Source organism: Eucalyptus grandis, chromosome 2, assembly GCF_016545825.1.
Source record: "Eucalyptus grandis isolate ANBG69807.140 chromosome 2, ASM1654582v1, whole genome shotgun sequence".
NCBI lineage: Eukaryota > Viridiplantae > Streptophyta > Magnoliopsida > Myrtales > Myrtaceae > Eucalyptus > Eucalyptus grandis.
Window position 1 is genome coordinate 11,282,648 of NC_052613.1, and position 13,991 is coordinate 11,296,638.

Genomic DNA, 13,991 nt, shown 5'->3' on the forward strand with positions numbered 1-13,991 from the left:
AGGCGATCGTGGGCAACGTTGCCCAAAGCAAGTGAGGGTTGTCGAGACCTCTTCAACAGTCGGTGAGGCCTTAATGGCCTTGCTAGTGAGCAACAAGAACCCAACAGCCTAGCTTAGGGCCTTCGCGATGAGGGTGGCCAAATCTGGGCGAAGGCCAAGCCCTCGCCGCAAAGGCCTTGGGCACCTACTGTTGGCGAAGCTACAACAACCCTCTTCCACTCTAGGTGGCGTCGCTCACAGCCGCCTAAAGTTGGACACTGCCCAGGGCGACCCCAACAGCCTCGCCTTGGACCTTCGTGGCTAAAGGCGAGACGGCCCTCATCCAATCTAGGCAAGGCAACCGTAGCCAATAAAGGTCATTAGAAACTCTCACCAAAGCTAAAGAAAAAATAATAAAAAATAATAAAAATTCAATAAATAATAATAAAAATATTAAAATAATATTTCTAGTGATCACATCGAATGACCAGCAGCCAAGTCAGCTTTTTCAACTTGGCAAATCAAAAGTGGTATTCAAGTGATCGATTTTTCAAATTTGTGACACTCAAGTGAGCGAAAAAAAAGTTTTTACTCTCAAGTGAACGCCATACTCAAGTAAGCACTGTACAAAAATATTGGCACTTGAATTGTACTTAGCCCTAGAACGGTTATATCTCTACGAAGATATGAATGCAAGATTGACCTCTCGTGCACAAATTGATCGGAAGTTAATGCTGCTCTCATAAACCAGTTGTGCCTAAAGTATTTTGCCATCTCGCTCGACAGACTAGACATCCAAGCTAAATTGGGCATGGGACAATGCAATACAGGGATGCTATTCGCCATACTATTCTTAGGAATGACTATCAAATAGAAGGCTGGTAGGTGTTGCACATGCTATTCTGCTGCCAAAGCACTACCAACCTGTGAGAAATGGCCTTCCAGTAAATGAGTTAGAATTAGTGAAAACCTAGGGTCTACTTGGTCCTACAAGGGCAAATAGTGAATCGCCAACGCAAAATGTGCTCAAATAAAATGCGGCCGTCGACTAGCTTCTAGAATAACAATGGTGGCACAAGAAAGAATTGATTCCTCACTGAATAGGGGAAATGCTCCTAATCAGTAGATAAATCTTAAGATGGGTCTATTACCACATTTTCAGCAAGAGGAGAAACTTCCATTGGTTTGTTGAGTTCAAGAAAAAGCTCCCAATGCCACTCTTGTAGGGAAAGAACAAGTGACCAAAGATGCCCGAACAATTGTGATCAGAAAAAGTTACCAGTGGAGTGGCATGTTCGGTTGGGTGAGTGTTGTCATTCGATGTATAATCCAAAGTGACACATCAATGGTTGAGGGACTATTCAATGTATGACCTAGAGTGGCAAATTAATAGTTAAGGAACATGGGGAAGCAACATTACAGCTTGCAATGAGGGCATTGTGAAGCTGAGTGGGGGAGAATGTCACGGATCGTGATTCTTCTGTATCCATGTTACTTTGTAAGTGGAGTTTGGGGTTATTGAATGAAGAGTGAATAACACAAAGGGGATGAATACAATTGGTTTTTGAAAGTGGCATTTGAACGGTTGGTGCTAAGATTTTTGGACAAAATAGTTATATGAGCTTTGAAAGTGAGGTTGGCATCTAGTGCACAAACTATTTGAGAGCTTATGCTACTCTCCTAATGAAATCATGACGGGCCAAAACTAGTTGTTATACCTAAAGTGTTCTAATGTCTCACTCGATGGACAAGTCATTCAAGCTAAACTACTTGTGGTGCAATCCGATACGAGGTTGCTATTCGCCGAACAGCTCTTGGGAACACCTATAGAAGGAAGATTGGCATAGTGTCATTGGCTCACTAGGCGCCGCATGGACAATTCCACAACTAAAGAACTATCGACCCATGACAACTGTGTGTGGCTAACCTCTAAGCTCGATCGAGCTTCCATTGTGGTGACTAGTTAGTTCCTTGAATTCTTTCATGCTATGGGGACAAAAAGACTAGAGACAAAGAGGACACAGATGAAAAGGAGTTAGGCTCAATGTGAATGGCGACCTCAGTTTGGGGAATTGGGGAAGAAAAATATGAAAGAGCTCTCCAGGGAATTTCATCAACCACTTTGGATGCAGCCAGGGCTTTTTTTGAGCAGTTCCAAGCCCCCATCTTTCTTCAAGAGAACAAAAATCCCACTTTCGGGATCCTGCGAGGATTGGTAGTGGGTCTTCTGTTGGGCAAGGTTTGAGCTCATGCAACCTGATGCAATACATAAACTTTGATCGTGATGCGTTATCAACGAGCACCATTAGCTTGCTGAATAAAATTACTTGGGTCTCCATCCGTACCTTGAGATCACTCCTCTACAAAGGACGCACTAACACAAAAGTTTCTCGATCTCATCACAAGATTGATTAGCATGAGATCCATTCATTTTACAAGATTCATATTCATCAAACTCATCGTCACATGCTATGCAGACGCTAATCTGAATCTCAAACTAAAAGGTCAAACAAGCAACCTCCTTTCCACCAACACCCGTTGCTTCCCTCCTTGATGTCAGGTAACTCAAAACCAAAAATGATCAGAGAACACCTTCATTTTTCTCAAGATACATCAAACTATTCAAAGAAGCTTTGACCACTACATGATCCTTCATCCCACTGGAGAGTCGTTTTCCCACTCATTAACAGAGCAAATGCCACAAACGTCTCCTAGCAATGATAAATACGGGAGCATTTTTGTTGCTTCACCAGCAATTATTTGCATTTTTTGTTATATATCCACTCAAAAGTTTGCAATTGGTCCAGTCAACACTATCGAGGTGCAAATATGATAGAAAAGATCTACAGAAAATGGTTGGGTTTCCTCATGCAGCGACTCATAGAGCAATAGCAAATCCCGAAGGTGAAATCTATTCTACAATTATAGAACAACTACAAGGTAATGGCAACTCCAGGAGTTGACCAATAGTTATCAGTGACAACACTCGACAAACAAACTTCCAAATAGCTAAAGACACTCGAGAAGGTATGAGTTCGCATATTTCACAATCTTCAGAATATTACTCCAGTAAGGTCGGGAAAGGTAATCTACTATACACCAAGCCACCTTTTGTACTAACATTATACATGGAACTCACCACGTGCAATCAGATAGAAAAATGGAACTTGCAGAAAATTTGAAGGCGAAAAACATCCAGTCATAACTCTCCTTTGAGCAGCCAAGCATGATCAGAAACAGTCGACAGACCAAAACTTACTTCCACTCTCTCCTGTATGGCTCGGCTTATATTCTATGTAGCAAATACCAAAAGCACCACTTGAAACTAAAGCAGCCTCATATGGTCCCACTACAAAACACTGTGCCACACTCAGTAGACAATCCTTTGGAGTACCATGTTCTCCTTTCTCCAATCAAAAGTCAAATCAGAACGCGAAGTTCCTAAGATACAGGGGGGCATTCTAATCTCATAAAACATCAAATCCATCTTACTGATTCCACCCGGTGCTGAATATATCTCTGTCTCTATTGTCCCTGTTTATGGTAAAGCTCCCAGAATCGGGGAGATGGAGATATCCCATCTGAGAACCAAAGAGGAGCTTAATCTCTATGATCTAGGAATATCATAGTATAAATTTTATGAGCACCTCCAAATGCTTATGCTGAATGCACAAAAAACATTTGGAAAAAATTCTTCAGCTCGAGATTCAATCAAAACAGATACTGACTCAAAATCTTTTTCTTCTATTGGGATTTAAATCCTAATAAGACATGTAAGTAAAAGATGCCATACAAATAATAAGGGTGAATTTATACCAGAGCAGATTTATTATCCTGTCTCAAAAAGAAATAGTTGCGGTTGATGAAGAAGACACAAAATGAGCCTTGTATTGCTGTTAATCCAAGCGATAGATCCAGTAAGAGAGTTAAGCCTTTGAGAAATATGGTCTATAATATACACAGATCGGTAACTTTTGTACGCAAACTTGTCGGAAACAAACCAGCTAATTAGTCGCCAATTCGTCCATATGGCCATCTCTTCCCAGGTAACCTATGAACAGCTCTTGAACACAATGTCATTGCAATTCAATTATCAAATTGGCTATGAAACAAACTTTGACAACGAGAGATAATTTTTGTATCAGAAGAAGACATCTTCCTCATCCTCACTATACCCCAACACAAAGCCATTGGGTACTTCCACTGTGTCCCATTCATCTTCTTCCTCGTCATCCTCTCCTTCTGAAAAAACAGAATTCCTCACGCTACCAATCTCAGACCTTCCTGCAACAAGCTCATTCACTACATTGTCCAAGTCGCTGTCCCCATCAACGTCCTCATCAAAGACTGAAAGTGAAAAGAAACCGTCCTCCCCTTCAGTGTCCTCCCTCTCTCTCCTCCTATTGGGCACCAAATTTTCCTCAGTGACCTCCCCATTCTCTACCCCATTCCAAGGAACCCACAAATCAGCATGCCTTCCCAATGCCCGATCCCAATCCCCAACCACAACCGTCCCCAAATTCGCCTCCCTTGCCTTCCTCAACATCTCCGAAAAGTCCGAATCATCAGACACCAAAAACAACCAATCAATCCTTCTACTCATTGAATGCTGCATTTGCCTCTTCAGGGCCCAATCCGCTGCCTGTGGCTTATCCTCCACAGTCTTAACAAAAACGCCAGCTCTCCTCAACTCCGATGCCAAACCGTATCCGACTTTTGGCTTGATCAACACCCTCGCCGCCTCATTATACTTATGATTCCCAGCTATATACTTCTCCCTGTACTTTTGCCTCTTCTTCCCCTTTAAAGACCTCATTCTATTCAGCTTCTTTTGCCTCTCTCGCTCGTGCAACTGCTTAAAATGCCTCTTCAAGTCCAAATTCGTCTTACACTTGCGGCCGCACACCCTGCAAACGTAAGGCTCGGCCGGAGTCACAACACCTTTGCGCTCGAGAATGTCCAGCCGCTTGCGCTCGTGGCGTTCCTCGACGACCCACTGGGGGAGGTGGATGAACGCGTGCCGGTTGGCGTACGCCGACATCTCGACGACGTCGCCGAAGTTCTCCGCCACCCGCCTGAGGGCGGTCGCGGCCTGGAACGGCGGCCCCCGCGGCGGCTTGTTGTCCAGGTCCCACAGCACCACCACCTTCTTCTGCTTGGGGGCGTAGACACCTTGCTTGTTCTTCACCATGTCGATGTCCGCGCCGGCGGAGGCTCTAACCGGGGCGCTTCGGAGCGCGCCGAGAGACCCCGGCGGGGCTCTCGAGACGAGGGTCGGTCTGAATTTACGGTTTCCAGGGCTGCTGAGGAAGGAGGAGCGAGAGAAACGGAGGGACCCTGCGGACTGGAGGTGAAGCGGGGGATTGAGCGGCAGAGGAGGAGGTTTCACGGGGAGAGAGCCCAGAGATTTGCAGAGAGGATTCATGCTGTACTCCTTGCACGAGAGCCGGGAGGATCAGATGGGTCGGGACGTCTCCGGCGGGCGAGAGTTCATGGCCTCCGAGGGAGCGGAGGGCCGTCGCCCGCAAGGTGTCTGACGAAATGCCGATGAGAGCTTATCATCGAGGGAGAACTTTATCTGCTCGCTCGGACTTGCCGGTCGGCATCGGCATCGCCATCATCTTCCTTCGGACAGGGCCCGATTCCACGTGGAGCGAGCATCCGGAAACGGTATCCCGGCTATCGGATTAGGGAATATGCTCGCAACCCGTGAGTCCGTGACCCTTTTTTGAACCCGGACCGGGCGACTCAACGGGCCCAATCGGTTGAACCATCGGGCCAGTCAGGAGCGATATGTGGGTTGATTAATTCCTCCGTTTCCTAGTGAAATACAACAGATACATCGGCTTTTACACGTTTGACGCGAGGTAATTGCAAATTGAGATGGTCGAGATGCCGGTTTGATAAGTTTGTAAGATTGATTTCCTTATGCCTCTCCGTTGATTTTTTTCCTCACAAATGGTACACGAGGTTGATCAATTGAATCGGGTCGACACCGAATTGACCGATTCCTTATTAGAGTAACTGAATTGAAAATAGTCTTGCATATGTGTGGAATGCCTAGTTAGTTGGGTGTATCGTGGCCTTAATCATCCACGAACGTCAATAGAACACATGTTAACGGTTTTTGCATTGGTCTTGAAGGATCTAACACCTATGATGATGCCGTGTACATTGTCGTGGGATAGGCTGTTGCTAGGCTATTAGAAGAGTTGATGAGGCCTCATCTGATGCTAGTTTTTGTCTAACCTTTATATTGGTAGCTTCTATTGTGTTGGTTTAGCAAGCAACCAATGGCTCTGTTCTAATGGTCTAATGAAAACTACAAACCTATAAATACGTAAGATTGATCAACAAAGTGAAAAATCGAGACTTTGCAAGTTACAATGTGTGCATCTAAACTCTAAGCCCTAGAAAGTGCAAATAATCAACAGATTTAGGCTCCATTTATTTAGCTGAAAATGTGATATTATTAGAAAATATTTTTCTAAAAATCATTTTTCATGAAAATGACAATATTTTTTTATTTTTGCTAAAACTTGAAAATGAATTAAAAAATATTATTTGTTATTTGATATGGAAATTCTAATTTGATCTTCTTGGGGAAATTACCAAAAAGAAAAATCATATTATTTATTTATTCATTCATTATGTTCTATTTTTATTTATTTATTTATTTTCTTTCTTTCTTTTTTTCTTTTTCCTTCTTCCTCAGTCGATCACCAGCCACGGCAACAGTCAACAATTGATCACAAGCGAGGGAGGAGGCCAGCAAGCTCAAGGCCTCGCCAGATCAGGGTGGCTCGACCTTTGGCGAGCTCAAAATAAATGTGGCAGCAATGGACACAATCTTGCTTGACGCTGAAATTCAGAACAACATGGGCCGGGCCAGGTCAATTTGGATCGTCCAAAGTTACTTTTCCCCTCATGCAAGTTTTGTCTCGAAATGTCGACCCAATTTTCCTTTCAGCTTTCGGCCTTTAACATGAAATTCCGCAACAGCATGAAGTGGAATGACAGAGACTTGTCAGGCAAGAGACTCTTCCATTCCGATTGGCCATCGGGGGGCGATCCAAGAAACTCCCATGTGAGGCTACATGTACTTGTCCGGTAGCTAGCTCGTCTAGCGGTACAAACCTATTCTTGAAATTTCCTCTGTCATTCCTATTGCTGTGACCACATAAGTAGAAAATACAACTCAAAACCTTAGGTACGTTCATTCTATAAGTCCCTGTACTTGGGCCTAAAGAAAAACTTGATCTGACAGCCATATTCTTACTTCTATTCCTCTCAGACTACATTGATCAAAACAAGAAAGATCCAAGCACCAGTTCTGTAGTTTTGCTCTTCAGTGTTTTCTTCCTCTTATGTTTTGGGTCGTGACAAACTCAAAACTTCAATTGTTCCCCAGAATAGTCCAGAAAAAGTAAATAAAGAATAACCCTACATAACCAAATCAAGGGCAAACTTTATAATTAAAAAATAAAATCTCCAAAGTGTAGATATATTGAAGGTAGAGCCAACCCTAGCATACTCAATTATTAATCCAATATCTCTCAATGGTACACCACCAGGACAAAGACCGCATCTAAACGCTTGTCAATGATGAGTGGCTCCAGAGCTGCACATGCCGTGTCCCCTTTCAATTTCAAAAAGATAAAAATGACCAATTGAGTGTCTTCCTCCCCTTTCTTCCTTCAATTTTCTTTAATAAAAAGAATTGCATTTTCCCCATCCAAGACATGACATGATGGAATCCGAAAAACTGAGATGAGAAAGGATCATAGCACAAACAGCTAAAAAATGTGTATTGGCTTCAAAGTGTTGACAAATGGGCCACCCCACAAAGAAAAAAAGGGATCATGATGATATTCATCAAGTGGAATCATATCTCCTCTATGAAACTCTAATCTAGGTTTCAATGTACTTTGACATGGGTGCACTGATTGACATAAATATGGGGGACGATTGGACTTGAGTCCTAATTTGGGTCCAACTTTGTTTAATAATTGGTGCTAATTATTCCTAGGAAAACACCAAAACCCAAAAAGAAAAAAGAGCAGAGAAAGTAGATGAGCTTGCTGGTGAGAAATGCCAGAATTAAAGGGAACAGAAAAGATTTTCGGGTCTTAAGTAGCCTAGATGAAAAGGAGGGAGAGTTTGGAATAATAGTGTGTTGGTGATGTGAAAAAGGAGGAGCAGTGCATGTGATGCGAGTAGCTCCACATGGGTGAAAAGCAAGCAGTAAGAGGGAAAGAGAACAGAATAAAGATAAGGCACAACTGCGACGCAGTGACAGCCACTCCGAAACAGAGCTTCTGTCATTGGATCAAAAGGTCTGAACTTTATTTTGTTGTGCAATCATGGGGTTGGGCGGCCACATTGTACAATCAAGAGTTCGGTGAAGAATGTTGACTGGGGTTTCAGTAAATTTAATGAGACTGTTGTCAGGTTAACAAGATTTGGGGGCAAAGAAAATGCATTTTCAAGTGATCTGGAAATGATCAATTCATGATATATGTTTTATTCCCACAGAAGGAAGATTGATGCCCTAAGATTTAGTACATGTTGCCCATGTCCAGCTTTTGAGCCTTGAGATCATTTCAATGTCATTGTCAACATCATCTGTAACGGCAAGATCGGTGCCTTTTACTCCCTTTGTGTGTTGTCCCTCTTTGCATTTGCTTTCATAGTGTTATGAGAATCTTAATTCCTGAAGAATATAATTCAGACTCAACTATATTTTTAACCAAGAGACAAAAGCACGTGAGGACTCGTGTACTTCCTTAAGACATTTGGAGGTTGGCCACGATAGCGATAAGACCAGACACAAAAGTAGCACATTCCAAGAGAACAACTTCTTGAAAGACATTCATTCATCAAAGAGAAACATTTTCATCAAAATGGACACTAAAAGCACAATACACCCAATTCTAAGACCCCCTTTATCTATTCACATTGCAGTTGGAATTTCAAAATTGCTGTTTTTGTAGTCAAAGTGCCAATCCATATCCCTTGTGGTGAAAAAAAAAACGCAAGAAGCTTTTCATTCCAAGATCCTGCAGGGTAGTTTGGTAAGACAGGCACAAATGTGGTAAAAGAATGGACATGTTCTACTCAAAGAAGCCAAATAGTCAGCAACAAGACCAATCCCGACATTTTTTTTTGTGTGTGGAGGGGCCCACTGCGGTTGCCAAGTCTGCGTCCAATGTAACGGTCGGATTGGAGCAAAAATCCAATGAATTGAGGGGGAATGAGTTAGGTTGAGAAAGTGAAGGGTTGAAGGTTGAGGTCCTTGTGTCAGAGTTTGTTTTAGTGTGAATCTGTTCTTTCCTTGTATGTGAAGCCTTTGGTGGATAGTCCAGTGTCCAGAAAGAGGAAAGAGTCCCATGTTCGGACCGGGTTGCTTAGCTTGCAGTTTACCGCTTCTAAGGAAAAGGATGAGAGCAGAGAAAACACGGTTCGGCTTTAGAGTGATCACAAGAAAATCTTTGGAATACATAAGACTATAATCTTTCCAATATAAGTCGTTCGATAGATAATCAAACTCTGCCGACTTCTCTCTTTTGTCGGTTTATAATGGGTCTTGAAAATGATTTTTTAACTTGTGGATTACAGGAGCTGACAAAGATGCATGCTCTTTTCTCATTCTCTCTTCTTTTTTTCTTTTTTTTTGGTTCATCTTTCACTCAAATCTGCTGAAGTTACTCGTCGCCATTCACCTAACTAGAACAAGAATGATTTAGCTTGATCTTTCATCAAAAACTGACTAGAAAATGTTATGAAATAGAAAGGTGAAAGCTACAGTTTGGTGTCTTGGAAAGAAAGACTCCCCGACAGCTTCCCAGTGTGCACACAAGTTCTGCAAGACCATAGAAAGTGTGCATAACTACCAGTGCATCAATAATTTGATTTTCGAACTCCTGGATCAACAAGAACTGATAAAGATTGATGCCCTTTTCTTCTTTCTTCCAAAACTCTGCCAAGATCAATCTACGACAGCAATGCAACAAGATTAGAAATCACATGGCAATGATCTTTCACCTATGACCCATCAAGAAAAGCTATAAAGAACCAGAATGATGCTCTCTGATAAGGCCTAGTCATGGGCATGTATCGGAATAATGTATCATCATCAAACGCTCCCCCTAGACCTACACTTTTCTGAGTATGCATGTGTGTAGGTCTCAGGTAGATTGAGATTCAATCGAAGTCCATATCAATGTGATTTTGATTCTGCAACAAGGAACCACAAGGTCTCAGGTAGATTGAGAGTCAGTTGAAGTCCATATCAATGTGATTTTGATTCTGCAACAAGGAACCACCAAGGCTCAAAGAAGGCAGCGTGAGGTCCCATTAGGTGGGAAAAAGAGGCTCCCAATGGTTCTTGTTGGTTATGTCAGAGAGCTTGTGGCCCTTTATCGCATCTTCTTTGAACAGTCTTTTCAGTGCCCTCTTACCCATCCAATCCACCCAACTGGCCAAAATATTATGAAATTGAGATAATGCAGCCATGGCTTTCAAAGCTGGTAAAAATTAATTGCTAAAGGCACACAGTTGTGCGAGCGTCTAGGCCAGTTCCTTTTAAAAGGAAAAGAATATTCAAGGGAGACAACAAATGATGTGAAGGCATTGGATTACTACATTTATTTCCCTTGGATGGGTGGAGCTTGTTTAGGTCAAGCTTAATCATCCTCAAGCTTATGTGAAATGATCCGTTTAACTAACTTAGAAAATGTTGAAATCATTTCATCAAGCTCCACTGTGAGTTATTTATGTCAAGATTCAACACGACTCATGCCTCCTAAATCATTTAAGGTCGAGGTTGAACAAACACATCAACATCTCTAGACCAGCATGGACTTCAAAGCGTACATGAGAGTTATCTCTATTGTACCTACCACAAAAATGTGAAAGGAAGGCAACAAAGTATATTGTATTGCCAAGACCCATCATCATATGAGTTCATGGGAATAGTCAATCAACATGTGAATCCCTAGCTATAATGTTAGAGGGTGTGGCTACTTCATCACCAAGAGTTAGCTGGGCATTTACCTTTTCCTCTTTATGTTATTTCCTCTCAGCTTTGAGGGTGACGCACCATACACTCATTTGCTCCTTGAAAGGTTGCAAAATACAAAGATGGTATTTATTAACTCCCGCAAATTCTGCAGAGAAACATTGGACCAGCTGAGACTCTGACCAAGTGAAGAGAGAGAAAGAGAGAGAATGTGAGATACAGAGAGAGAGAGAGAGAGAGAATTTGGGTCCACATGGGTTATTTTGACACTTAAAAGGCCATGTGAGCTGGGAGACCACCAGCTGTAATGTGTCCAATTGTGGGTGGGTCTCCCCCTCCCCCTCCCCTCACATCACTTTCCAACTCTCCCTCCCCTCTTAAGTAAATAAAGTTCATTATGACACGTAATCTTCACATCTGGGGGATACCTTGACATGATCTCATTGTACGATGCTTATATAGTCATACAGCCGTATTCGGTACAGCATTTATGAATCAAGAAAATCAAGAACGTCCGGATAGATTGCAATCGCGTCGACGTACTGCTTGATATAAGTGTAAGATATATTACATTTCGCTTCTCTTCGAGCCTTTTTCTTTTCTTTTTCTTTACCGAAGTGCCATTGCTATGGCCCTCCACCACGAGCCAAAAGGCTCAAAAGCAGAGAGAGAGAGAGAGAGAGACCGGATCATCATGCCCTTTTTCGTGAGCGTTTTGGACTTTTCTTTTCTTGGTTCTTGCTTGTGGTGATATGGAAACGTGACCTGAATCCTACACTAGTGACTAGATAGTGCCATTTCAAAGGGTGGGAAGGTGAGTTGGGAAAGAGCTTGATTATTGGGGTAACGTGAGAGTTTGGGTAAGCTCTCCATCATGAATAGGAGAAGGGAGAAAACTAATCCTTCCTTACTCGATACGAGCTCTTCAACGGTTCTCTGTGTAACTCTACTTCTATAATTTTTTTTTTCTGAGCTCCTCTTCTTATAGTTATGATATTATGGAGTTACCTAAACATTAAGATAATAGTGAATCTTTTGGGAATCTTATAATTTTAACTTAGATAGCTTGCCCTCGACTTAATTAATGAAAGATTGATATTAAATCATCTATACACAGAAATTAAGAAGCCCACACAACATAAACCGATAAACAACAGATAGAACCTCGTTTGTTCTATGATTTTGTGGAAGATTCAATCATTTATATGATACATAAAATAAGAAAGTATTCAATTCATAAGTATTGAATGGTTCAACGCACATCCCATCATGAGCCAATGCGCTATTCAATTGCCAATTAGAAACTTCGGAAAAATTATCATTGCAAGAAATTTTGAGCAACTAGCTATATTCAGTAAACCTATGTGAAAATGGAATGGCAAGGAAACCATGTGGTAGGGTTAAGGCACACACGCCGGCCCACGTGCATGATCGGGTAATTAGGGACAAAAAGGAAATGAAGAGTTATGTGCGCTAGTTGCACATAGGATAGAGAGGTAAATTTAGAAAATCTAACTATAAATAGAGTTAATAAATGGGCGAGTGCGAAACAATGGAATAAAAGGTAATTTAAGAAATCTAGAAATAAGATAAGAAGAGATATTTTTTTTTTTGTCCGTTCTACTATAATCCTACTTTAACACATTCTCGTTTCTGACTTTTGTCTGTCTCTACACTGCCAGGGCGTGAAATCCAAACCACTGAAATGAAATCGTTTCCACTCCATTCTCCTCAAAATGTGGAATTTAAACCCCTACCTCCCAATTTTGAGTTGGAAGGGTGGTCTACTGGGCGAATCCATAGTTGAAAAAGTACTTTGGTATAGGTCAAAATATATAAAAATACCAGAGAAAAAACAAACAAATATTGTATAAAATATATATGTAGGGAGGAGAGAAGCCAGAAAAAAGAGCATGCATTGAGGGGGGCGAAATTAAATCATTAAAATGGGGTAAAATGATGAAAAAGTGGCCGCCTCGTGCCGGGAAAAACTCCAGGGACTCCCCTCCGATTCCCTCGTCACGTGGCTTTGTGGGCCCCCCAACCTCTGTCTCTGTCTCTGTCTCCTATTGTATTCTTGGGGGCTTCTTCATGGCAATTTTACACCTCATGCTTCTAGGGGTATTTTCTAGGGGTATTCTCATATTTTTCCATTGGAAGCTTCCTAATGTTAGACAAAGGAGATGAAAGAGTAGCACCCAGAAAAAAATAAAACTTGAGAAGGAGAGGTTGCCAATCCCGCACGAACTAGCCCCCTAGAGTCATAGATGATTATGAAAATTGGGCACACTAAATAATACGACAACGGCAAGTGGGTCATATTCTTCGATAACAGCTTGTTAAGTCAATTAGAAACGTTGATTTGTAAATTAGGCTTAAAATTTCTTCATAAGTTAATGCTTACGATCACATGGTCATGGCCTCGAATACTGCACTTGATTAGATTCTCCTTGAATTACTGCCCTCTAGTTAACTTTATTAGGCAAATTGGGGTAAAATTAATTTCTAAGATTAATATTTTCGATAAAAAAAAATAACATCTGAAGGTAATAATAATACTAGACACTACATCGGGACAATATGTCACATGCTGAGTGTTACTCAACTAATATATATTTTCTTTTGTTAGAAGAACGGGTCTGGACAACCAGTGTCAACGACTCCTTGGACTAAGTTCGTTACATAATTATTCGATTTGAGACATGATTATTACTCAATCGCCATCGACTCAAAAAGGCCTGAGGTTGGCGACTGTGTCCCAGTATCCCGAAGATGCTAGCAATCAAGAAAAAGCCTTTCTACGCAAACCAAGCTATATCTAAAAGAAATAGGAGGAGAAAGAAAGGTTTTGCTAGGTAGTCGTGATGATTGAGCTTCACTATTTCATCATTGAGGGAACGAGTTCTAATCTCCAGATGCTCGTGACTTAAGTGGGGTTCCAAGAGTGGTTTACTGGGTGAGTTCTCGAGGGTTTACGTTTAAATAGCGAACT

At 41.8% G+C, this 13,991-nt stretch overlaps 1 protein-coding gene and 1 long non-coding RNA gene across 2 annotated transcripts; both read right to left on the reverse strand.

The window, feature by feature from the left end:
* Positions 1-3,778: 3,778 nt before the first annotated feature.
* LOC104449308 lies at positions 3,779-5,628 on the reverse strand. Its single transcript, XM_010063425.3, has one exon. The coding sequence runs from the start codon at positions 5,402-5,404 to the stop codon at positions 4,121-4,123; it is 1,284 nt and encodes a 427-aa protein (XP_010061727.1). The 5' UTR covers positions 5,405-5,628; the 3' UTR covers positions 3,779-4,120.
* A 4,089-nt stretch (positions 5,629-9,717) lies between these two features.
* Positions 9,718-11,209, reverse strand: LOC120290213. The gene is made up of 2 exons (XR_005548064.1): positions 11,035-11,209; positions 9,718-9,972 (listed from the first exon to the last, which is right to left on the reverse strand). It is a non-coding gene; the product is annotated as an uncharacterized LOC120290213 (long non-coding RNA).
* Between the last annotated feature and the right edge of the window lie 2,782 nt (positions 11,210-13,991).